The sequence below is a fragment of the Pleurodeles waltl genome, chromosome 12 (assembly GCF_031143425.1).
Source record: "Pleurodeles waltl isolate 20211129_DDA chromosome 12, aPleWal1.hap1.20221129, whole genome shotgun sequence".
Taxonomy (NCBI): Eukaryota; Metazoa; Chordata; class Amphibia; order Caudata; family Salamandridae; genus Pleurodeles; species Pleurodeles waltl.
The window spans coordinates 360776829-360804013 of NC_090451.1; the positions used below are offsets into that span (position 1 = coordinate 360776829).

Genomic DNA, 27185 nt, shown 5'->3' on the forward strand with positions numbered 1-27185 from the left:
ACTTCCACTATTTTAGTATATGGTTTGGCCCTCTCCTAGGGCCCTAGCCGTTTTCTACAATTTTTTGCCAATGCTTGTTGTTTCCGGAGCTAATTCGTAATTATTATTGTGTGTATATATAATGTGTGCTTATCTCCAGTTGGAGGACTATGCTTACCTCCAATTGGAGGACTACCTAGTAGTAATCTAGTAGTAGAGTGTTACTGTTATAAAGTACCTTTATTTTTGTGGTATTGCATATGTTTTGTATGTCTCCTAGATAAGTCTTTGCTGCTGTTCCACAGCTACCTCTAGCGAGCCCTGGCTTCCTAGAGACTGTCTTAATTTACTAATAGGGTTTGCCTGGACCTGGCATAAGATGCCTACACCATAGGTGTCAACCATACACCAGACCAGCTTCCTACAGTGATCGCTATTGGAAATGATGTTACCATGAGGACTGTGAAAAGATTTGAAGTATATTTACACATGGTGGATAGAGCCTTTCAGTTTAAAATCAGCTTTCAATAAATTATTATTAATATGAAGTAATTTCCAATTGTTGGGCTATGAAGCCTTTCCATCTGGCAGTCTTGGCTAAAGTCTACTTGAATTGTTTGTAAGAATTCATATGCTTCTCCACAGAGGCACCAATTTCCACCATTTTACCACATCTCGCCCTGCCCTCCATGGCGCTTCTGATAATGTAGCCTTGAGTGGCTTTGGTCAAGCAGTGTGGAGGTTTTCTTATTCTGTTTGTTAGCCAGTCTGATTTTCACGATAATGGATTCCCCATCAGAGATCTGCTAACTCATCCTATTTTAAGAGTACTGCACTGACTAGAGAAAGAAAATAATAATTTCCCATTATTTGTTTCTGCTTAGTTATTTTCATCTTTTTAAGTGATTTAAATATAGCACCAAGTGGAATATAGTTATGCTACACTAGCCTTTTGCTTATATTTAGAGTTTATTATTGCTTGAGTGCTAATGCTGTTTAAAATTGCCTGCTAAAACTGGGACTTAAATTTGTTGAGCTTGTCTGTTATTGACATCGAAATTGAGCCCTCCTTGTAACTGAAATTGTAACAACTCACTGAATGCTTTAGTTACGTCATGCTTTGTTATTAGTATTTATGTGTATGGTACACACTGGTATGGCTTCACAGTGGCAATGTGGCTCTGTACCTTCTTGCACCAGTTTTGAGACTTTTACTAAAGACAGGATTTTATATATATATATATATATATATATATATATATACATATACACACACCCAGTTTGAACCCAGCCACATGCAAATCAGTCTTGACCCTGCTTCCTGTGGGTGCAGTCCATCCCAAACTGCTGTCCTCCCTGGACCCTGAAACAAGAATCCTGGGACTGATTTTGGGGTATCACCCCTCATCAACCAGACTAGCTTGAATCTGGTGGCCTAGCTAACACCAGGACTGAGGACTAGGCATACCTTTCCCAATTAGGGTGACAGATGCAAAAAGATATATATATATATATATATATCTAATAATAATATCTCTCTCTCTATGTATATGTATGTGTGTGTATATATATATATATATATATATATATATATATATAGTTGGAGAGGTAGTAAAACCATGTACAATTTTTGTTAGGAAAGGTAATATAATATATTATTGCACATTTTGCACATTATTCTTTATGCACTGCAAATATCATTTTCATAATAACCTTCATTTTAGAAACCATTATTATGTAAATGTTGAAAAGCCAACCAGTCTTATAAATGGATCTTTCATTAAATATGGTGAGAATGTGTTCCATTACAGTACCAACAGTTGACTCTAAGCCTGCGTTTGATCTTAGCCTGCTTACTACGCCGCCTATTCTTTATTTATTGTTTAAATTTACTTGCCTCCTAGCTTACCTTTAACAGTGCGCCCAAAGTAGATTTCCAAGTTATGCCTTAGGTTTTCCCTTCCTTACTGATAAGTACGTTTTAAGAGTTTCCCAATCGTGTTTTCTCCATGTATACTGCCCGCGCCTAGATTTGGCCATTTTAAATAATGAAAGCACTGTTTACTGTTTTAGTTTAACTGCAAGGTTAAGAACAGTATTAGCGGATTTAGTTGGGTCACTGTGTTTTGGTCAGAGCGTGGTTAATAAGCAATATGTTTTACTGCCTAGGAAACATCTAGCAGTTGCCTTCTCCTCTCCTGTCTAATGTGTACTTCATTCTAATCCCCAAGAGCACCAAATGCCAAAATCCGTTCCATTAACGCGTTTGTAATGTCGGGAAGATCTTTGGGTTTATTGTGACTGCCTCGTTTTTTTATTATCATTGCAATGCGCATAATTTAAAGTGTGACCATAAGCTTTTTCGAGCACATTGCTAAATCTACATTTTAGATTTTAAAGAAGTTGTAGGTGTTAGAGCTGACCAATTCATGTGAGAAAATGATAACGAAACGAATCTGCATTGCATCTGGGTGTTTATAAATGGCTTGCATATTTATTTTTGACCTGCGTTAATGGAAAATTACAGTAATAAGGTATATTTTAATGGTCAAATGTGAAACGGAAAAGAAAGACCTACCTGCACGTTTGTGAGACAAACATAACCTTGGGGTTGGTAGAATGAAAAAACAAAATGATGAGTGAGTTGCAAAAATATATAATCACTGTTTAATATGCAGCTACTCCCTTCTGTATGGCCAGCTGATGGGTGTTGTGTCTTAAAGGGCTCAATGTTTTGTTATGTATAATCCTGAAGGCATGGAGGCGTTTGTTTAACAACCTTCCGCAGTAGTTTTCTTCTTTTGGGGTGGAACCAAGAAAGTAGTCTGAAAATGAAAATACCCCCAATTGAAACATGCTGCTAATCAGACTGAGCAAGCAAAGCGAGTAAATGCTTATAAGAGTTCCTTTCACTTGCCTTCCATCTATCTATCAATTTACTGTTCCGTCGATTCATCCCTCCATCTCTTCACTTTTCTATCTACCCACCCATTGCCCCAATGATCCATCATCTATCTTTTCACCCATCCACATGTTCATGTATCCATCCATCCATCCATCCCTTACCCATCAATCGATTACTGTTCCCCATCTGTCCATTCTTCCGTGCTTCCATACATTCACAATTTCACCAGTCAATCCTTTCCCTCTTCCATCCAACCTTTCTATCAGTCTTTTCAGACTGATATTGTCTTTCTTTCATACTTTCGTTCTTCCTTTCTATCAGTCTTTTCAGACCCATATCATCTTTCTTTCACACTTTCATCCTTCTTTTCACCTTTCCTCCATCTTTCCTTTCACCTTTCCTCCATCTTTCCTCTCACCTTTCCTTCATCTTTCCTTTCATGTTTCTTTCCTGTTGGTCACCCTTCCTTTCTCCTCTGGTTCTTTTTCCCTTTCTATCTACCCATCATTTTTCTCTCATCCTTTTTCTTTCATATATTTATCTCTCAAGTTCATTGTATTCGTATGTCTTCCTCTATATTTTTCCCTATTTCATTTTTTCTTTTTTTGTTTCTTTCTCTGTGCATGCCGGCTAAAAGCCCAACACTCTCTCGTGGTATTTCCTAGAAGTGTTATCTATTAGCATTTTGTCTGCAGACATAAGAGGCACCTAAACAACTAATTTATATTAATGTACCCCCGTTCATCAGCCACGCAGGCCATTCCAACCTAACTTGGAGAAATGTTAGGTGGAAGGAAGTCAGTGGATCCCCACAGGTTACAGAACTTTTTTTATCACAGAAACGTGAGAAAAATGTGCCTTTTTTTGTCAAAGGTTAAGGTTTGCAAGGGATTCTGGGTAAGAAAAACCTGGCACATGCGACACACGTCACCCCACCCTGGATTCTCCCAGGTGTCTAGTTTTCAAATGTTTAAAAAAGGTGCAAGTTTGCAAGGTTTCCCTAGGGATCGGCTGAGTTAGGGCCCAAAATCCACAGTTACCCACACTGGGAAAAAAAGGGTCCGTTTTCAGTGGGGAAAAAAGTGATGCGCCCATGTTGTGTGTGTCGGCCCGTTTCCTGACACAGGCACTAGGCCTACCCATACAAGTGAGGTACCATTTTTATTGCATGATGTGTGGGAGTATAAAACAGTAGAACATTTGTTATTAACATTTGGATTTCGCTGCATTTGTGCCTTCTAATTCTAAGCCAGTGTATAAGAAAGGAGACATTTTAGAAAATACCCTTTAAATCATATGCTAGTACGCATACCCACAAATTTAGAGATGTACAAATAATCACGGATCCTAAACTGCATATTCAGTGCCCATTTCAGAAAAACGTAGGTTTCCTTGATACCCATATTTCACCATATGAATGTCTCTATACTCGGTACACAATGAAAAGGTATTGTACAGTGCAACTCAGTTGTTGGCTCTGGCTACCTTGGATTCTTGGAGAACCTACAAAACCTACACATCCCTGTGACCAAAAAGGTTTAGTGGATGTAATGATATATTGTTTTTGTAAATCAGTCATTGTGATAAAAAGGTACAGGTTACAATGTTTGCACACATGGCCATTTTCTCCTACTTAATTTTAATATTTCTTTATTACAACAGTTTGTTTCTTTGGGGAAAACCTTGAAAGATCTACACACATAATTCCTTAATGAATTCGAAATTTTGTCTACTTTCAAAAAATCTGTAGCTTTTCTGGATCACTCTAAGGTTTCACACTGGTTTCTATCACAAGCTGCAAATAGGTTGAGGACGCAAGAAATAGGAAAGAGGCGCTACTGCCTTGAAAAATACAAAAACTGTGGTAAAAATTTGTTTTGTTTTATTATCCGGCTCTGCATGGTCCTGAAAGCTGTGAAGGTGGTGACTTTAGCACATCAAACCGTTAGTTGATGCCTTTTTTAGGAAAAAACGGACACTTATCGGGAGCACTTTTTCCCCTATTTTTCCCAAAAAACTCACAAATTTAGCTATATTTTGCCTACTTTCTCAGTCCCCTCCAAAGGAATCCACATACCCTGGATAACTTTACAATCCCCAGGATGTTAAAAAAAAATAAAAAAAAAATTGACACTTTTTATTTTTAAATGCTTCATTTATCAAGGTTTTCCAAAAGCGTAACAGTCAGAACACATAGCTGTGTTGCAACAAAGAACTTGCAGCTGTACCAACCTGCCCAACCCAAGTGTCCAAATATACCGATCATAAGTCTGGGTGGGGTTATGCTGGTACATTAACAGGAGAATCGCGTTTGTCCATAGGAGGGGTCTCATTCACTGTCTCGAGGAGGTCTTCCATTTTGCAGTCACCCATATCCTAGCTACAGGCGGGCCCCTGATTGCCCCACTCACCCAGTTCCACACACTTCCATAGCGGTACCCCCTTCAGCTCTCTTTATGGTTCGCCAATTTGGGCTGCCCTCGCCTCTCCACTCACCAGGGGCTGTGCTGCCCTCTCCGGTGAAACCACATTAAATGGCCCACCCTGTGCTGCCCCTCTTCAGTTATGTCCTGTGTGATGACCTCCCACTCTTGACAAGGACACAAATTTGGCATGGATACCTTATTTGGCAAAAACGTTATGGAGCCCTAAGTGCCAACTACCCCAAATAGTCAAAAAATAACTCAGCACTTTTAGGGGGAGAGAAGTTAAGGGAAATGTGTTTTGTTTGTTGTTTATTATTCTTTTTAATGTGTTCTCCTTCTAACTTGCTTTATGTTTTTCGAATATGTTTATGCTCAAGGTTTGAGTGTAGTGCTTATATCCAATGAATCCTTCCGAACCAAAATAAATACATGCATGCACATTTATTCAATTCTTTGTTTATTATTTATAGTTTAATCTGCGGCTAGTGGGGGGTTCTGTTTCTTTTCTACTTTTGATAATTGATCCCGAACAGGATGAAACCTTGTGTAATGTAGGGATCTTAAGTTGCACAAGGACCACCTCGCTTTCCTTCTGGTGTACTTACTGTACTACATTGTTATTATTTCTATGTGCTGTAAATAAGTGCCACCATTGTCCAGTTAAACGGTACTCTATTTACTGACCTCTGAAGGATAGAGGGTTTAGACTACTTTATTGTGATTCACACTAGAGACCGCCAGGTTACAGCCAATGTCAGCAGTGAGTTGCTTTATAGTCTGTTTGTCACCATCTCTATGGTGCATTGGTTCCATGCATGAACAGGTGTCTGAAGGAGAAGTGGGCGAGTATGTTCAGTTAACTTAATCATAGAGTTTGAGCGTACTGCGTGAGGATCGTCCTGATTAGGCTTTTTGCCACTTTCCCTGAATCAGCAAGTTCAAGAATCTGATGGTTGGATTACCTCAGACTGATTCTAGTTCACACCACGCCATTGCACCTGTTGTCCTTTCTTCTATTGCTGGATTGCAAACGTAGAGGTGGCCGCTTCGTTCCTGGTATACTCCATACTGTCCTAGCAAGCAGTCATCATTTTAGAAATGTTTACTGTTTCTAATATGGAACAGTCGAAGGAATGTTATTATGTTACCCACATACGCACATGCCATTTCTCTCTGTTCTTTGTCCTCCTAGCAGGCCCAGTAGTGCGAAGGTGTCTTCCTACATATTTCTGGGGTTCTTCACTGATTAGCGCCACAAGGCCACGTTTCGTCTTGTCTAGTCTGCGTAGGGTTTAGTGATGCTTTCTGTTTGTTTGATTGGAAAACACTGGGTGGTTGTATTGAATCTGTGCTTACATTGAACCTTCGTGATCTTTTTGTTAATATCTACATGAGTGAGATGGATGACTTTGTCTCTGTAAAAAAAGGTTAATGACTGTGTGCTGCCTGGATGGTTGTGTTGTTAGTAAGCAGCCCATAGCCAACTACATGGTTTCGATATTATGCTGTGAACATGAAAGTGTGGGACTGTGAGGAGTGTATAGTACTGTTGGAAGGAATCACATTGACAGGTATTTAGCTTTGTGATTGTGGTGTATGATGGAGCTTTTCCCAAGTAGCCTGTTCAGTTGCCAGTGATCCCAAAAACGGATTTTCTGCATCCTCCTTAAATGAATTTCCTGTAACATTCTTTATCTTATTTCATCTTTATCTCTCTCTTAATCCTTCTTACATTTATGCCAACAACTGCAAGATGGTCATATGGAGTGTGATAAATTTGGAGGAGTAGTATTTCCATTTTACAGAATGGTCCACCTTGTGACTGTGGCTGGAGAAATGTCAGTTCTTTCAGGAAAATGGAGGCACAGCTATGGTTTAGCAGCATCTCCTCAGTGAAGTGTTGGAAGCGAATCAAGATACATTGTCGCTCACAAAAAAGAGCATGGCTTGGCAGAACTCTACTTGCAGGTTTGCAAGTCACAGCCCTTGTCGTTCTCTTTTCCAATAGGCCTCCCCACGACCAAAGATGAGTGTCTTCACCAATGCTATGTGAGTCGTGGCGCATGGAAGACTCTAGCCTGCTTTTCGCTTGTCTCTGAGGGATGTCTCTTCAGAACGTCACTCTTTCTAAACTGTGTGCAAGGCAAAGGACTAGAAAAAATGATGCAAAAATGTATTCGAGGCTGCAGTCAAAAATTCTTCATTTTCTAAAGTGCCTTTCCCTCATTTAAGTCACCGCGACGCACTTAGCAGGGTAGCAAAGGGTAAGTGGTATGTGTGTGTCTGTGTGTGCTCTTGTGACTGGCTGGCTGCATGTCTTGTCCTGGTTTACGGCCTAAATAGAGAAAACACTCCTTCCACTTTAGCTAGTGACCTCACACCCTATGGGATTACTAATTGGCAGAACCTGAGCAAGAGCTACATGTGGTGCGTCATCACGAATCCCACGTTGGACGCGTCCCGTAAGCATGCTGCCTTGGGCTCGGCATTCCTGCGACCTTAAGGACTGCACAGATGCTGAACTTCGTACATTAAAAAGTGAGCTGTGCTAACCTGCATGGGTGCCTCTATGCGTTTCTCTCTGGACTGAAGACAGACGACCAGTAAGACTGAGACGGGTAACTTTTAAAATCATGACCGCAGTACCGAATGGCAGTGGAATGAGTGAGTGAGCCCTTCAAACTTCTGTAGGCACGTGCTCGTTTCCAGTCAGTGATTTATGTTAACACGTGCTGTTAAAGCTCTTGGAAAGTCATGCTATTTAGTACCAGCACAGCATTCATCATAATAACCGTCATTAGTATTGTAGTGAAAGGATTAGACTTCACACGTCAGATGAAAGATAGCTTATAATTGCCCTCATGAAGGCGAAATGGGGTTGCCTCCGAGTGTAGCCAGCGGGAACGCTTTGCAGCTGAACAAGGTCTCCGCTGTGGTCGTTCTGTAGCAGCAAGAGGCAGATTTTTTTGTTGCAGTTTTTATATAGCGCAAACTTGACCCAAGCTCACTAAAGCAACATGATTATTTTTTTTTTTAATCAGAGAGAGATTAAGCTTTGTGCCAAGATCACTGGATGTTGATCCGAGGCTAGATTTCAAATCTGGTTCCCAGTTCCCAGGTTAGCAGGTCTGGCCGTTGGTCCACATCTCACAGGTCGCAAAGAAGTGTGCGCTGACTTTTTGTGACCTGTCCCTGATCTTGCAATGCAACCTGTGTACTAATAGGTTACGTCACAAGATTGCCAGTGACAGGGGGTCATAGGACAACCTGCAAAATGAATATTATTAATCAGGCCCCCATTTGTGATCGGCACCAAACACAGGTATGGTGGCCTGCAAGAGACAGTAAACCACCATCCCTGTATTGTATTCTTATATGGGACCTTTTTTATGTGGCCCATGTTCCAGAAAGGATCCGGTGCTGCTTTTAAATCCTAAATCAAATTCCCATTTGGGAAGACTTCAAGGGGAGCAGACAGTGGTGCGCTGGACCATTGCCTAATCCCCAGAGTTCACCAGAGCACAATCACTAGAGAAAACTTTCCCTTAGCAAATCACATTTGAGAGGTCTAAGTGACAGTGGTTTGCCACTGATGCATGACATATCAAATCGCAATTAGGAAGGGACTCTCCTTTCACACTGCTAAACCCATTTTGAAATTCGAAGAGCCTTTTTGGATTCTCAACATCGGTTTGATACATACATGAAAACAATTTTGCTGCCACCCACACTGTAATTTTGTGAATCACAGGGTTTTCAATCGCAGAATGGCTTTGTCCATCTGGCCCTAAATTTTTAGACTGTAACCCTTTTTTAGGTGCTTCCTTCAGAATACACATTAGTGAATGTATTTACAAGTTTGAATGCAAACATATTGCCCATAATACCATTTCATACAATTTAGCCAGCAACTCAATTGAAGGATAGCAGAATGCCCTTTAGTTAATGGCATTTTGTTGCTTTCGTCTGACTAAGAATTTGAAAAGACAACTTAGTGGCTGGTTATTATACATGGGCTTCAAAATGTCACTGCTTTTACCTACGTATTCCAAGTCATTTACAATGAAAGTCTGGTACACAGGTTATACTTTGATGCTTTTGTTCTCACCTGACACATTCAGTGCTGCTGTACGGAAGATGCTCTGCTCTCTCTCACTGTCCGGTCTCTGAATCCACACCTGCTGCTCTTTGGATCATGGCTTAGTACAAAAGTGGTGAACAAAAAGCAACACAAGTCCACATCGTCACAAGATAGCACATTCTGTCTAGCACTGCACGTTTCAGTTTCTTGGTGTCAGTTAGGATCTCTTATTCCTACCTTCTCGTTTATGCTCTTCTGTTGCTGAAACCATTTGGTTTTAACATTCAGTCCTCGCCAATACTGAAGGGACTCACTCTGATTTGGGCAGTTCTTCAGGTCCTCAGAGAGGAAATATTCTGTTTTACAGTTAAGGATCTATCACTGCTTTTGAGTGGTGTTACACATGCCTTAAATCATGTGACCAGTACAACATATTAAAAAACTTAAAACTTGATATAAAGATCTAAAAATAAATGCAAATGTTAATATCAGTAGACACGTTTACACATGAATGAGCCTAAAAGACTAGAACGTTTTTGTGTCTCCATCTATCGCTGATATACTTAGCTATGGCAAACTAAACCAAAGGGTTTTGATGAAGGATAGCTGAATTCAAATCACACACGCTGCCACTACCAGAAACAGTTGAGACCAGTGTTTTCTCAAAGAATGTTGGTAAAGGCAGAGAAATCTGAAATGCTTCCGGGTGTTATTCAACCATGTGTAAAGAGTAAGTGCATAACAAATGTTTAGACAAAATAGTTCTCTGTTTATCATGAACTATGGGGGCAGGAAGCATCAAAGATGTAATTTAAACTACAACCAACACAATTGAGTGAGATTCACTATCTCCAAGTGTAACTTAAACCCATTTTATTTGTTTACCAAGATTTAATGGGCACCCTTACTATTAGTGTCTCATTGAGGTATGTAGATCCTGAGCATGTCTGATAGCCACGGGTGATGAAGCTTCCATTTCAGTGGGTAGGCTCTCTCGAGATGTTCCAAAGTTGAGAATAGCCCAACTGTAGTAACAAAGAAGCAGAAAGTCAACAGTTCAACTCCTAATTTGGCCTCACAATTTAAATGTGTTTCAATGAGCGCTTCTGCATCCTATCTTTGCAGTCTTAGTATTAGTGACATTGATAGTTAAACCAAGCTTCTTTAAAAAAATGATCTAAGTTTACTAATAAGCAATTCATTAGGCTCTCAGAGCAAGTTATGGTTGTAGTGTTGTGGCCATTGTATTGTTGATATATAAGCGTGAATGACACCTATGGTATTCACTATTGAATATATAAACTGAATTAAAAAAAACAGACACCAGGACAGTGCCCTGATGCACCTATTTAGCTACAATGACAAATGAGAACTGGCTTCAAGCTAATTTTATTGTAACAGTCTAAACCTTTGATACTAGATAGAACACTATTTAAAATGTTTAAAGGTTAATAACACTCCTCTTTTTCCAGTTTATATTTCTAAAAGACCATAAATGGTCTGATTCCTTGACCATACTGTCTTCCCCCTGCTTAATTGACCTGTGAAGAAAATCATCAGTTAAAATCATGACATTTCATGAATAACCTGGTTAGGCAATGTTTTTGTACTTGCATCCCAAAATGATATGATCAGTAAATTATTTTGGAGATAATCTTTCATAAATATATTAATTACCTTTCCATCCACAGAGAGTTGAGGGCACCGTTTAATGTCATATCAATCAGGTTTGATTGTACAACTGCTAAACAAGTATATGTTACAGCTTTGTGAACATCAATGGGGATTTGATAAGGTCCATGTACCCTTTGAACTAACATACTGTAAAGAGATTAGCCTCACCATTACAGTTATCAAGGTCCATGGGACCATTGCAGTCAAAAAAAGGAAGCAAACCTCTTTCCTAATGTAGTCTCCTAGAATGGATAAGGCAAAGTTACATATGTTAACATTTGTGATTTTTGCACGTGCTACATTAGGATGGACTAATATTCACAAGTTACAAAAAGCCCCTTATGCCACACCTTTCAATACACATCTGAAGCCAAGACCAATTCTTAACTGAATAAGCCTTGGTCTTTCAGGGGGAGATCAATTTAAGCATTTTCACATAAATAGTTTTAAACAGCAATTTATTTCTGTTTTCCAACTGGTTTAAAATATCTTTTAGTGTTTTATACACCCCCCCAGGAGCTTAAGTATAAAGTAAAATAGCTTTCAATTCTTATTTGGATTTGCCTATTGGTTAGGTTTGCCTACCACAAAAGAATGTGTATTATTTAATGTGTATTTGCTTGAAGATCAAGCAAGAATACGCTAGGATTAGACTTGACTGATTTTGAGAAGCATTATGCATTGTTCTAGGTACCTAATTTAAAAAATATGAAAGATTCAAAAGAAAGCTCTGCTACTCACCCACCCATCACTTCAAATGTCTTAGTGGGAGGGACATTTAGATATGCTGATGACTCAGGAACAATGGGAAAAACTGTGTCAAAACGTCCTAATTTACCACATATGCAATGCCCAGAAAAACCTTTTATGACATAATACCAGTTTGGTACTTGAAGGAATTGAAGGTTATGTACTTTCATGCTAATTGTAGTGTTGAAAGGGATGTAGTGCGGAAGGGGGTGAACTGCACATGTGGTACTTATAGCCGAAACTGAGATGTTATCTGAAGAGCTACTTAGTCAAATCAAACGTAGGGTTTCACACAAACGAATGAGTAGGTTTCTGGGGATCAGCGATTCAGCTCCAATGGATATGGACAGACTGGATTGGATACAACTGTGGCACATGCTTTTATCAGAAAAAATGGAAATTGACCTTTTGGAGTGCTTGAACCAAACACCATGGGATAAATTGGCAACAGAACTGTTGATTATATCAATCACGGATATCTACCAGAGGTTTATCCAGTTCTGCAAGCCTCTGATAGACTGCCTTTCAGTGGAATTTCTGAAGATCAGGTGCCCACAGACACTGATTTTTAGACTGCATTTGGAATATTGATCAGCGACAATAAGTTTGCAGTGAATGCAAATATTGTATTAGGATGACCTCTGCTGTGGTCCTTACTGGATGTCTCTAAAAGGGACACTTAAGGTCATGCCATTGTATACTTTTGAGTCCTCCTTACCCTCTGGCTGAAAGCATCTCAGTCTGGCAGTGTTGCACAGCCAGATAATTTGCGAGCTGGCTCTAAACAACTCACGGTGGCCTGAGGCCCTTACAGTTGGCTGTTGACACGGAGTTTATCTCTGCCAGCCTTGACGTTAGGACCAGCTAATTGGAAGCTGTGTCCGTACTTGCATCTCCAGTTCTTAAGGTGACATGAGGATGTCAGCTACATTTTGCTTACCACTGTGAAACCTCACAAGCTTTTACGAGTGTCCCACCACCTGCAAAAAGCCCCTGACCTCCAGCACCTCCTTTTTTAGGCCTCCCAAAGCTCAGAATTACATCCTGCATCTGAGGGATGTGACAAGAGCCAAATGAGGCTCCAACACACCTCATGGACTGAGGTTGTCTGTACTACTAGGAGTGAGGCATTATGTTGAAGGACCCCAAAAGGTGAACCTATTCAGAAGTTCTTAAATGGTACATGCTGCTGCCTGTTACATTCTCTGTCAGAGCATCTTTAAAAATGTTTGTTGCCAGGTGGTGGGCCCTGCTTAGCACCCTACGAAATAAATATGTGATAGGTGATTTACTTTTGCCTTTTTCCTCAAAACTAATTTTGCCTAACGATGTAGGCAACCTGCCAGAGAAATTCTGCTCAACGATATTAACATGACTTACCCAGTGTTTCCAAGGCCAGGCAATGAAGAGTTGGGTTGTTTGCAGCCCAGTGATATCTGAATATAGTACTGCAAGTGACTTCTGTATTGTGCCCCAGTGCCCAGAATAAGGAACAACTGTTGAACAGATAAGCCTTTTCAAATGTGTATCCTACCCAACCCCACCACCCCTCAGCTGGATGCAAATAACACCTCTAGTCCTGAGGCTGATGAGCCATTGATCTTCTCGCATTCTAGTCCTTTTCCTGACCTTGGCCTGATGACACTTTTTGTGGGCTTCATGGCACTAGCCCTATCTGTTGTGCCAATAGCCTTGCTCCTTATTACTTGCTCCATATCGGATTGCAGGCATCCAATGTGTTTTATTAATGGCTTTGGCTGTTTCAGGAATAGTTCTGCAGCCTGTGTTTTAGTACTTTCCAATATTTCATCATTCATCCATCCTCTTTTGTCACAAACTCATTGTCTCTACCAGCAAGTTCCTTGGCCATGTGTCTTGGTATTCCCTTGTGTGGCCTGCTGCTCAGTATGTACCTTTAAGTACGAGCCCACTTACTCTTGCCTTTTGACCATTTGATTACATAATTTCTCAATTTTTTGAATCATGGTTTTTGTTGCTGTGTTCCGGTGTATTGCTATATACTCCTCTAAGTTAAACCTAATGCTAAATCTCTAACCTGCCTTCTCTGGTTTTGGTCTGTAGAATAGGCCCAGTAGCCAGTTCTCAGGGGATTAGAGATCATCTCTGTCAGATTTTACTTGTAGAATTTCTGATGTCTTCATCCAAACTGTGATAATGGTGTGACAGCTCCAAACCATGTAATGGAATTCTGCAGTAATCCCATCTATGCTAATTTATTTAATTGGGACCAGGTATCATATTTATCCTTTTTGGTATTATGTACGTGTTGTTGAGCAAATAATTGAACTGGTTATATTTCAGACTTGCCTTTCTGAATATTTTCTGAGTGTGTGCTAGGGCCTCAATTCTCAAACACTAAAGTCTCTACCAGTAGTTTTCTCCCACTTAATAGTAATCTTTTGTAAACTTCACATGGTCATTTACTAGGTATCAATTTATAGAACCACTAAGTAGTCTAGAGCCATTTCTTATTGTAAACAAAAATTATAATACCTGTCTGTGCAGTTCCATGGAGCCAGTTTCCCACGTTGCCCCCAAGTTCCTCACCAGACTCCAGTGAGTTAGAAATTGTTACGCTGTAAGCCCATATATTGCTCTATCAGGCTAATCAAAGGTATTAATCCCCTGCTTGTTAACAGCCCCCCACTGTAATTATTCCAGCCTCGATCTAGGTGGCCAAGTAGTGGGCTGTCCCGACCTATTCCTATTTCTTCATGAGGCTCTCCATTGGTTTGGTGAGGACATATTGTGGACTGAGTGGTGTTTTGTTCCACACTTCTCCTCCCACTCATCTGAGATTTTATCACCAGTTTGGACTATCTGTGTGTTGTGTCACTGTTACTTAAGAGCAAAACTATAATCAATCTGTGATTGCCCTCGGTTCCCAGAGTCCCTTTCTCTTGAGGAAGGTCCCCTGTCCAACCACCTTGCAACCTAGTCAATCTGCACTGCAAGGTAGTAGAGCTCGAAGTCTGGGAATCTATTAAGAGGTTTGGTAAATCCCTGAACCATTCAGATGGGTCCCACATTGGTAGGTTGAGGAGGTAATGTAAAAGCCAAGTTAGTTTATCCATTTTGGATAGGGCTGTCTACCCCACTACTGACAAATTGGTGCTCCCTCTCGGTGATTTCAGTGAATGTCCTAGGTACTCTGCCATTGTCATTTTCCTGGTGCTAAATCTTCACCCCCTAAATAGCTAAATATTTAGCATCCTAATTGATATTCCAGGTCTGTAATTGCTTCAGTTCTAAAATTAGTTGTAGCTTTAAGGGGTATACACAAGTTTCAGACCAATTAACTTTAAGACTAGATATTCTCCCAAAATCCTCAGTAAATTGTACCAGTGGGCCTGCCCCGTGAGGCTGTACCTCTCAGAAGCAATGCCATGTTGTCCAATTAGAAATATGATACGTGTCCCATCTACTAAGGCTATCACCCTTTTCCTATTTTCCACTCTTGATTATTTTGGTATGGGCTCTGTGGCAAGAGCAAAGAGCATAGGTGAAAGATGTCACCCCTACGTGGTGCCGCAATGGATCAGCCGTTCTAGTAGATGGCTGATCTTTTCCTTTGGCTGTGTGCTCAGGCAAGACATTGATTATAGTCCAGGCATCTCAGCTGTTCTACTTTAGAGGCATTCTTCCCTCTCTGGCTCTTGAAGTGTTTGCCCGGTTTGTGGGTCTTGTACCTTTTGTTTCTCAATGCTGTGTAAGGATTCATCCAGTATCAGTTGTTCTTTCTTTAACCTCTTTTGTGTTCCCACTGTTTTACTGATACAGTGCAACCTGTAACTGTTTTATATGCCTCCCACTCTACCAGGATGTCCTATGCTGTACCCTGATTTTCTCTCATATAGGGCTAGATGTATCAAGATTTCGGTTAGCGATTTCCGAATTGCGATTTGTAAGAAATGGCAATTTTAGAAATGCAAAAAGCGATGTATCAAATTTGAAAATCGCAAATAGCGATTTCTTAAAATTCGCAAACGCAATTTGTGAGATGCAAATACTGAATCGCAAAAAAAAATGCGATTTGGTAAATGAAATTCGCAAATAGCGAAAACGGCAAACCGGAACAGCCTGATGACATCACAACCAGGAGGTGAGTCAGCCCATGCTGTTTCCAGGAGCCACACCCAAAGGAGCAGTGAGAGAGATACAGCCCAGCACCAGGGAGTCAGCATTGTGAGGAAGCCATGATCAAACTGCAACAATGCCAATGCTGGCAATGGGAAGGAGAAGGGAGACAGGAAGAGGAAGCTGAAATTCAGTGAGAAAGAATTGGAGGTGCTCATTGAGGAGGTTGCTGGGAACCATGACAGACTCTTTGGCAAGAGCTCACTCCAAGTACCTGAGAGTGAGAAGCGGAAACTCTGGTCTGACATACAGACAAAAATATGCGCAGTGGGTGTTGCGCAGCGCTCTGTGGAGGAGATACGCAAGCGATGGTACGACTTGCGGTCCCGTGCCAAGGAGAGGGTGGCCAGCAGGCTTAGGGAGTCAAGGAGCACCAGAGGCAGACAATCCACTCACACACCCTCCACCCCTATGGAAGACCTGGTGGAGTCCACATTGCTGCCAGAAGCTGTCAGTAGTGTAACTGACATCGACATCTCGGGGACACCCAGCACCAGCAAAGGTAAGGCCAGTGATTATGTGTATCCCCACATGTGGATATACACATGCCCCTTAGGAAATAGAACCTAGCTTGATGCACAATGAAAAGTAGTCCATGTCACATCTTACATGCAACACAACAGTGCCTTCTGGGAGTGGTAGTACACAACCCTAAGGTGAATACACAACATAAATAGCAAGATAGTGAGTGGGTAGCCACATAGAGATACCCCACAAATGACTCAGGGTGACACAATTTATTTGTACATATAAAGCAACACTGTGGAAATCTGTGATGAATGCTAGAACTGACATGCTGCACATTATCCTTGCAGATGACTCGGTCCCTGCTGCTGCAGGATCATAAAAAGTGGGGGAAGCAGAAACACAGCCACAGTCCAACTCAAATACAAGTGAGTCCTACAGTATTGTTCCGACTAGACGCAGGGAAAGGGTGTTAACACTGCCAGAGTACAACCTGGAGTCAGATGAGATGCCAGAACATGAACCCACACCACCACCAGAGCCGAGTCCCACAGGAAGACAGCAGTCCATGCACCAGCGCCAGTCTACTCCCCTCAGGAGGCGTCACGATGCAGGCAGACAGGGCACAGAAGAAGGAGTGGGCCCATTAATCTTTGGCGGCCTGGAAGCTTCCATGCTGAAGGTGCAGCGCCCGCAATGCAAACATTTGAAGTCACTGCACAGACAGTTTGTGTCTCACAATAACAATATGGGGTAACAAGCATTTGGAGACCCTGATTGAGGGACAGCAAAGAGTTGCTGATAACACCAAGGAGTTGACACAGGCCATTGGGGAACTATACACAGAGATACGGCAGGAGCGTGTCAGCCAGCGCAGGCGCCATCAGCAATATTTGGCTAAGTTTGACAGCTTCTGTAGATCAGTCAATCGGCTTGCAAGTTCAAGAGCCCTGATATCACAGTGTGCCATTGCCACACAGGTGGAGATGGCACATTGCAGTAGAGACATTGCACAGGGACTGGTGCAAATTACCAACGTAGTGGATGCCATGCAAACAGCACGCAGTGCCACAACCAGCAAACTGGGTGTTGGTGACAGTGAGGAGTCCTCTAGCCTCAGCAGTCTGACAGTCCCTGTGATTGATCCAAGGCGTCGCAGTGCCAGACACAGTACTGCAGGTGAACCTGCTACTAGAGGTGCCAGCGAGGGCACTGAGCACTCAAGTGGAGTGCATGGACAAAAGAAGTGATGTTGAGGGCTCCAGGGGACCACCTCAACATGTGTAATTAAGTCATGCTATGATGCTAATAGTGTGACACTGTTAATAGATCGTGTCTGCCCATTGTGAATAGCTATGTCCTACTGACACAAGGTTTTCCTGAAGTCAAGGTAATAAAGATGCTAACTACTGAAAAACATATTATTGAAGTGGATTTGTCATTACTTACGTCAAAAATGGTTGTGTGTGATGTCAGCACGTCTTTGCCTGCCTTCTGCTGCACTGGTCCTGTCGGCTGGTAGAAGAGGTGGTAAAGGATCATCATCCTCATCCGAGTCTGGCTCCGTGAGTTCTACTGGTATGCCCCTGGTGGTTGCTATGTTGTGCAGGATAGCACATGTGGCCACAATTTAGCATTTCGTCTTAGGGATGTACTGTAGTGCACCTCCACTCCTATGGATGCACCTGAAACGGCTCTTCAGCAGCCCAAAAGTGCACTCCATCACGTTGCAGGTAGCTCTATGTGCAGCATTGTACCTCCTCTCTGCTGGGGTGGCAGGGCTCAGGTAGGGCTTTAGTGCCTATGCAGTGCGCACCTATATGCTATCTCCTGAATGCACAGAGAGTACAATGAGTACATTTGCTGTCTGACGTTATGCTTACATCAATGCATTATTGTGAACTATCAGATTACCTAGTAGATATCCTTCCCCAAACTCCCCAGCTAGCAGTCTTGTGTGTATCCCGCTGTGGCGAAATATGTAGGAGTCATGTGTGCTCCCTGGGTATCTGGCCACGAGATCGGTAATGATGTAGGAGGCATTGCATATCCCCTGTATGTTCATGGAATGATCGTTTTTACGGTTGCGATACACATACTCGCTGGCCGATGGTGGACAGATTGCTACATGTGTCCCATTAATGGCACCTAGCACATGTGGGAACTGTACTATCTGGTAAAAATTAACTTTGGTTTGTTGTACTGCCTGTGGGGTGTTGGGGAATCTGATGTACAGTTGTATTCTGCTCAGCATGGCGTTGAGAAATGCATTGAAAAATCTAGAGAGGGCACTCAGTGTTACCCCTCCAGCTGCTGCTATGACCCCTTGATAGCTCCCTGAGGCTAGAAGGTGCAGGGAGCATAATACCTGCACATGGGTGGGTATGCTATTGGTCCTGTGTGTTGTGCGCTGCAGCATGGGTTGTAGCTCAGCTATCAGGTCAAGTATCATGGCTGAGCTTAACCTGTACTTATCCAAAATTTCCTCCTCAGTCTGGTCAAAAAGGGTTATGCGCATTCTGAAAATGCGCTCCTGTCTCCTCCTCTCTCTCCTCAAACCTGCCAAGATTCTCATTCTCCTCGCCATGACGTAGAGTGCAGCCATTGTGGAAGAGGGGCTGAGGCATTCTGGGCCTCTTTATATAGATTGCACCTGGTTACCACCTGGTTTCAGTTCGTGTTAATCTGTATGTGCAAACGGCCATTCTGCGAATAATCGCAAATTGGGTTGTTTTTTTTTGCTACATCGCATTGCGAATCCATTTTGCGTGTCGCAATCTGCATCTCGCAAATAGCGGCACGATTTTGGAAATCGCTATCTGCGATTCGCTAATCTATATCGCAATAAGTGCTTCGCTAACAGCGATTCAGTAAATCATGTCGCTATTTGCGATATGCTGCTTGCGACACGCAAATTTGTCTCTCATTTGCAAAAATTCGCAGTTTTTGCGATTTCTAAAATTAACACTGCAAATGCGTTTCATACATCGTGAAATGCATTTTGCATTCACAAACTGACATTCGCACCGTTTGTGAATGCAAAATCCTTTGATACATCTAGCCCATAGTTCCAAATTCCCTCTCCCTTAGGTTCTCTGAAAGCCCTAACCTCCAGCATTAGGCTGGGGAGGCTCCATGTGAATATAGGCGAGTTTGCTATCTCCACCTCATCCCTATCATCGGAGGGTTAGATAGGGTGATTGATATCGCCTGATCTTCCTTGCATCCACCATGTGTCTTCTGACAGTTGTTTCTTGTCAGTGGCCCTGTGTCTTCTGGTACTGGACGATGTCACTCCTGTTACTCAAAACTCCCAACCTCTCCCTAAGCCTCACGTCTGACCCACTTAACCCTTCTCTTCTCTCATTGCACTTGCATGGTCTCTCATAAGTTCACACCTTGACTCTTTCCTCTGTGCCTCAGTATGCCCCTATTAATTTCAAGTATTTAGGTACCATCTAGCTTTCGGATGTTAAACAAACCACGGATGACGTTCTGTTTCAAGTTGAAATGTGCACCCAGAATGTAGAATTGTAGAATTTATTTGTTACAAACTGAGCGGTGCAGTTAGTTTACGGCAATTGTCCCTTTTCTTCCCAGATCTGTTTCTCACATCAATATCAAGCAAGGAAATTCTATTTGAGTCTTGGATAAACCAGGTAAGATACAATGTGTTTGCTTATTTTTCAATTGTCTTTATTGGTTGTATTTTTCATCTTCATAACAATCACAAAAAGGTATTTTCAGCGATTTCCCATTTCATGTGATGACTCCAGTCTTTACTGCTTATGTGTGTGTTCTCCCAGATAAATAGGACTTAAGTTCAGACTCCGTAGGTTTTCGGTTGAATTCAGATTTCTAAATAGTTTGGATGTGATGATTACATTTCTCTGCAGCATTTTAGTATTACTGCCAATTAAACCAATCAGTTTCTCATAATGTTCATGTTAACGGAGCTCCCGTGGTGTTGTCAGCTGTTCTAAGAGGTTATCATCATTTAATTTGTCAGCATGATGGGTTGTGAAGAAAAGCCTATTTTCCAAGATTAATATCTCAGTCTTGTTGCCTCAGGGATAATGTTTTTGTATGTATGACGTTGGAAAAAGTCATGACCGTTTTGATCTAGAAAACACATCCGTGTGGGTGATTACATTAGCTTGATGACCTTAAATTTTTTTCTTTTCTTCAGAGAAAGTTGTTAATTCTGTGGCAAATTTGTGAAAAATTAGAAAGCAAAAAATATTAAAATGTATTGTTAGAAATGCGCAAAAAAGCGTCTTTTTATTGAAATCGAAATAAGTGCAAAAGAATTTTGGAAGTATTGATTATTAATTACCAGCGGGAATCCCCTGTTACCTCCTTACCAACTAGCCCTCATCCTTTTTCTGTCACCCATTCCATAGGAAATACGTTTTTTTGTTTTGACAATAACTTTGGTGCCATTTGACAAATCTCCACAAAATTTTCAAAACTAGTATATTACTCACTTCAGCGGCTGTCTTGAAAATGTCAGGGTGATTCTTCAAGGGGTGCCAAGAAAAAGGGGGGTGGGGGCACCGAAAATCTTTTTCCCCATGCAGTTCTCATAGGGGTTTTTAGACACGACTACAGCCCAAATCCCTGGAAGGAACTACACCAAATTTGGCAAAGAGTTAGATCTTGGTCCAAAAAGCACCCTTTTCCTTATTGGGCAGTGTACATTCAGTAGCTTTGGAGACATTTAAAGTAAAATAATATAGATATCTGGGTATGCAGATCCTCTGCTATCCGACCGTCCCGGTGCTGATATCTGATTGGCTGCCAACACTTCAACCAGGCAGCCATTTTAGGACTCTGATTAAGCTGAGTCCCAAAAATAAAGGTAAAAATAAAGAAATGGGAGCAGGATAGGAATACCCCCCCCCCCCAGGCCTGGTGTGGGGATCCCCAGGGACCCCATCAGTGCCAAAAAGCATTTTGGTAAAAAAAATTCCAGCGAACCTGCGGAGGACCCGCAGATCCAGGGAATTAAAAAAAAAAAAAAAAAGCGTGCTTTCTCACACTTGTTTAAAGATTAGTCCCTGGATGGGCCAGGTTCCAGGAGCGTGCCAATGTATAATTTGTTAGTAGGGGGTGCACTCAGACCTCCTCCTGAGGGACCACTACCACCTCCCTGAAGATTTATTTAAAAATTGAAGGGGGGCCGCAAGGAGAACCCGTCCTGAGGCTCATAATAGTCCTGGGAAACACAAGCTCCCGAGCATTCATTGATAAATTGGATTGGGGGCTGTGAGGAACCCCCTCCCCCGCCTCCCTGGGGCTCATAAGAAGCCTGGGGATCATCACCTCCCTGGGGCAACAAATACCAAATAAAAGGGGAGGGGGCCAGGCGGTCCCCCTCACGGGCCATATTTGGCCCCTGGGACGGGCAAACACCTTATTACTCGGCAATGGAAAGCCCCAGAGCCCCCCTCACTTGGAGCATGAATGAGGTCATTTGTGGTGTGGGCAGTGGAGGAAGGTGTGGCATTGCGGAGGGAGGACAGCTGGGGCTGTGCAAATATGGTATGCCCAGACATGGGTCCCGTGCTTCCCATGCCACTGGATTCATTTCCAGTCCAGGGAAGACCTGGCCTAGCAGTTCGGGCTGGACTGTTCCCTGGGGAACAGGGTCAAGACTGATTTGCATATGGCTGGGTCCAAACTGGAATGGCATGGGCAGCAAAAAAACAATGTCTTTAGGCCCAGATCACTGTACTGGGGGTGAATGTTTGACAATGTTCAGCATTCCGTCCATCACTTGTTGTTTTTGCTTTGTCTCCCTAAGTGGGAAGGGTATGCCCAGACGTGGGTCCCGTGCTTCCCATGCCTCTGGATTCAAGCTAGCCTGGCTGATGAGGGGTGAAACCCCGAAACCGGTCCCAGGATGCTTGTTTCCAGTCCAGGGAAGACCTGGCCTAGCAGTTCGGGCTGGACTGTTCCCATGGGGAACAGGGTCAAGACTGATTTGCATATGGCTGGGTCCAAACTGGAATGGCATGGGCAGCAAAAAAACGATGGATTTAGGCCCAGATCACTGTACTGGGGGTGAATGTTTGACAATGTTCAGCATTCCGTCCATCACTTGTTGTTTTTGCTGTGCAAATACTCACTGGCTTCCGGCTGGGATGATATACTGTTGAACTCCGAGAGCTGGAGCTTAGGGCTAATGAAGACACCCCAAACCCATGAATCACACTGGAGAGGTCCAGTGGGCTGGTTGGGTGCTTCACACTGTTAGTGCCCATGCCATCTGGTCTCCCCCCTAATAAGGTTTAGACGAGCTATGTCTGGTCTGTGTTTGTTGCTGTGCGACTTGCGGTCTGGCAGGAGAATGGTGGAGGGGGGTAGAGACATGGAAATTATGGAAGCAGATTCCAGTTGTGTTTGTTGTTCTCTTGTTGTATTAATATATGCCATGATAATGCTGAATCTTTATTTCCTTGTCTTGCAAGATAGAGATAACTGCTCATAAAGGGATTGTTTTGGTGTGTTGTCTGTCCTATACCACTGCATACTCTGAAGATTGGAGGCACACGTAAACTCTTGGTGCTGATAAGTTGTTTTTATTGACTCTGTTTATTAATCCAGTTGTCAACTGATGTATGAAACTCGGTAGTATTCCATGCTTGAACTGCACAGAATGTATCGAGGGATATGTCCCTAATTCCTCCCCATTACAGTTAATGTACACTGATTATAAATGTCTAAAATCTGAAACTGAATAAAAAGATTCAAGCAAAACATCACAGCATCATTTGCATGACGGAGGCTAGAGGTATAGTTACCTTAGACCGCGAGTTATAGTAACTTGAGTTAATCATGACTATAACTGGTGAATTTCTATGGTTTTTGTGTGAGCAAATTGAGAACCTAACTATAACGTCCCTGTAACATTTGTTTTTCAGTGAATATATCTATAGATATTGCATTGATTGTACTAGTCTCCAGGTAGATTATTTAAAGCAGGCTTTAGTCTGGAAATGTAGTTCCCTGGAAGGTGAACACCAACACATACTTTACTTCTGCCCTCAGTTGTCAGTATATTGGTTAGAGGTATAATAAGTGTTACAAACCACTAGTATGACACCCATTCACCCATGTTAGAAATTATTCACTGGAATGGAGGGGGCCTAACTCCAAGTGGCACGGATGAATGTTCACTGCATTATCTACAGCAGATACCTTCCTCCTAAGACATCAGCAAACGAGGGCAGTGCCTACTATAGACAAATGGATAACAGAACTGCTATGCCTTGCTGCATACAAATGTATGCCGACTGATTGATCATACAGCAATATGCACCCATATCTGGGTCTGTTTCTGTTTCTTAGTTGATGTGGACCAGACACACAGTAGTTTTTGGCCTCCAGTAAGGCAATAGTAGTATCATCATACATGTTCTCAAACTTCGAGACTCAATCGAACCCGCAGCAACATATAAGTCGAAAAGTAAATTATATATTGTCCCTCTTCTCCCTTCCTATTGCCTCACAGCTGGCACCTCATCCCCATTTTTTTTTTCATATTCACTACAGTCATGTGTAATTGGTGTTCACCAGAGTCACATCACAAGAGTCACTTTTGAAGTTGGCTGGTCACTCCCACCTTTTTAGCTCTCCCATAGGCAATGCCTGTGCTGTCTCTTCGAGACATGCTGTCTTTAGCCTGTGGGTTTTTAACACGCCCACTGCTTGCCATTAGTTCATTTGTGCGACTTTTAGAAATGTATGTCTTTTCAGTGGTGAATCGTTGCCATTTGCTCCTCCTTTTGGTGTCTTGTTCCCTCCCATGGACACTGGGCCTGTTAAATGTGTGATTGCACTTCTGGCAATGTAGGTTACTTTGAGTGCACTATTTATTTTTTCGCTTTCTGGCTGTTACACAATGCGGTTGTGTTTCTAGTTGCTCTGTTTATCGTTTTGTGGCCATAACACAAACAAGCCCGCCAGAGCAGCCGACCTCCAATAAATGCTACCTAATGACCTCTGCTGCTGACGGCCCCACACAGGACCGCTGATAGCTGCTCCCTTTCACCTGACCGGGACATTTGTCATTTAGCCACAGGCACACGTCAAATTAAAATTCTGTTTGGCCTCTTTCTTGGCTTTACATGTATAAGAGCTGGAGTACTGTGAGAACTCCCCCATGCTACATAAAAGTCCTCATGGTCTGCACTGCTTCGTATATAACCTTTGTGCAGCATTGGTGGCTGAGGTGCTAGAAATATAGGCTTTCAGATCAATCAGTATGCACAGAATCACACCATCTTTCTTTGTCAATTGGGGAAGCTGGGATAATGAACCGTAGCCGCACTAATAAAATTAGACTGGCCATTTCTGGGTTGGTATTGGTGTGTGGGCCACTGATACTCAGCCCACGCCACCTTTCAGCCCACTCTCCCTCGACTACTTTCACTTTTCGTGTGTGCCTGCTGCAGTCCCTCCGAGGGCAGCATTTCCTGTTGAGGCTGTGGGATGTGGAGCCTGATCACTGGCATGCGTGGACTGTGCCAGGGCATGGGATGGACACACGAAAGCTGATATACACCCTGCTGGAGGTGGGCAGTCTGTCTTTCCTCGACCCCCGGGCAGCCCAGCATATCTGGTACTGGGAGCAGGAGGGCACATCTCAGGCTGCCATAAGGTGAGCAAGGCGTGGCGGCCAGGTTAGCTACCATGCCCACCTCTCTTGAGGCCTGGGGATTTCGCAGTGTAATGGCCCTTCTTTCCATTGTAGTACTTGTGGGCTTGGTTTTCTTACAGGGGGGTCACAATAAAAATAAAATGCTTCCCGCTTGGAACAAATCCGAATTAATACGGAAGGACTGGGTCAGATTGGCACTGGTTCTGGAAACAGGATGTGGGGCCTTCTTTCTTTTGTTATTTCCTTCCATTTCTCAGTTGTTGTCTTTTTCCATCCACCTTTCCATTTTGGTTTCTATCCAGCTTTCTTTCAGTCGTTTTCCACCGATTCATTCTTCTTTCACTCTATCATGTTTGCCTGTCTTTCCCCTCCTTCCTTCCATCCACCCATCCATCAAAAAGCCATCCTTCCTTTTGTTCGTCCACCAGTCTCTCCATCATCGAACCTGCTCGCCATTCTTCTCCATATTCATCCTTCTCTCAGGCATCCATCACTCTTTTCATTTATACATCTGTCCCTCTCCCCTTCCATCCACACATCTCTGCATCTACCCCCTCCATCCTTCTCTCATCTACCCCCTCCATCCTTCTCTCATCCACCCCTTCAGATCTACTCTTTCCCTTCATACATCTGTCCATCGATCCATCTATCTACCTTCCGATCTAACTCCCAACCTTCTCTCCTTCTATTCAACCATCCTTAGTTCCATCCATCCACTCAACTCTGCATCCATCCTTCTTCCGATTCATCACTCCAATCTAAACTCTCTCCTTCTGGCCATCGATCCCTCCTCTTCATCCACCTACATACATGTCTATCTCTTATCCTCCTTTCTATCTACCTACTCATCTATCTCCTAGCCTTCTCTATCCATCCCTCTCTCCATCCTTCTCTCAGGCATTCACCACTCTTCCCATTTATGCATCGATCCCTCTCTCCTTCCATCCAGTCACCCCTAGCGCCATCCATCCACTCATCTCTGTATCTATCCCTCCTTCCATCCATCCTTCCCTCCATTCACCAACCCATCTATCCATCCTACTTGCCCCCATCTCTCCCTGACTCCTCTCCCACCATCCCTTCCGTTTAAACTCTTCCCATTCATCCGTCTGCCGATCCACCCTTCTCTCTATCCCTTCCCATCTTCTGCCCACCTACACCCCATCCTTCCTTCTCAGCTTCTATTCACCCCACACTCATGCTCTCCCTTCCTTTTGTGATCTCTTGTCCCTCGTCCCTTAGCTCCCTCATACTGTTCTGTTCCGTAGACCTGCCTCTCCAGCTGAAGTCTTAGAACTGCAAACACCACTTTAGATGCTTTTCGTGACACCCACCCCCTCGCTCAAGCTACTACCGAGAGAAGTGCGGCGGCAGGTTCATGACGCCCGCTTTGGCTATAAATATCTGTGGTAGCGCTAAAAGTAGCCCCGTTAGCTACAGCAGGCTCCAAATGCACCTGTCCCGAGGGCAGGTGATAACTGGCAAAAAGAGGGGCTCCCCAGGGACCCATCCCTCCAGCAGCATGTTTTTTTAATTATTGTTTAGCCATGCAGCTCAGCATTGGGGATGCTGTGCAGCATGGCTAAAACCATAAGAAAAGCCATTGAGGTCTCAAAGGTGCGATCTATTGGCTTTGCCGATGCTTGTTATGTTAATTCTGCCTTATTTTATTGATAGCTATGTCTTTGCACTTCCATAAATTGTTGTACCATCAATGTTATTGAATTGAAACCCCAAAAACCCTAAAAGGCTTGCAATTTTACTGAGGTTGCGGTTCCACAATGTCACTACAACTGCATTAATAAAAGGAATCGATGTATTACACTCACAAATATGAAAAATGCTGCTGTCTAATTTTTAAATATAGTTGTAGTTTATAGACGTCCCCCCATTTCTCCAGGTTTTTTTTCTGAAAAGAAAGCGTGGTGCTAAAGGGCAGTCGGTTCCCTGTTGTTGCTAATAACACATTTCTAGTGTCAGAGCTGCTTTTATTTTCATTATTACCTGCTGTCCATACTGTTTAGCCCTGCTGTTAGCAGCAGCTATGGCTGCTCTTCTTCCCTAACCTGTCAGACTAATCCC

General features: G+C 42.7%; 1 protein-coding gene across 1 annotated transcript in view; it reads left to right on the forward strand.

Annotated features, from left to right (window-relative positions):
- Positions 1-27185, forward strand: part of ITFG1 (integrin alpha FG-GAP repeat containing 1) — a 936956-nt gene that overhangs the window by 218317 nt on the left and 691454 nt on the right. The window contains exon 7 of the mRNA XM_069216605.1: positions 20039-20097. Within this exon, the coding sequence (XP_069072706.1) occupies positions 20039-20097 (59 nt within the window). The remainder of the gene's footprint in view (positions 1-20038; positions 20098-27185) is intronic.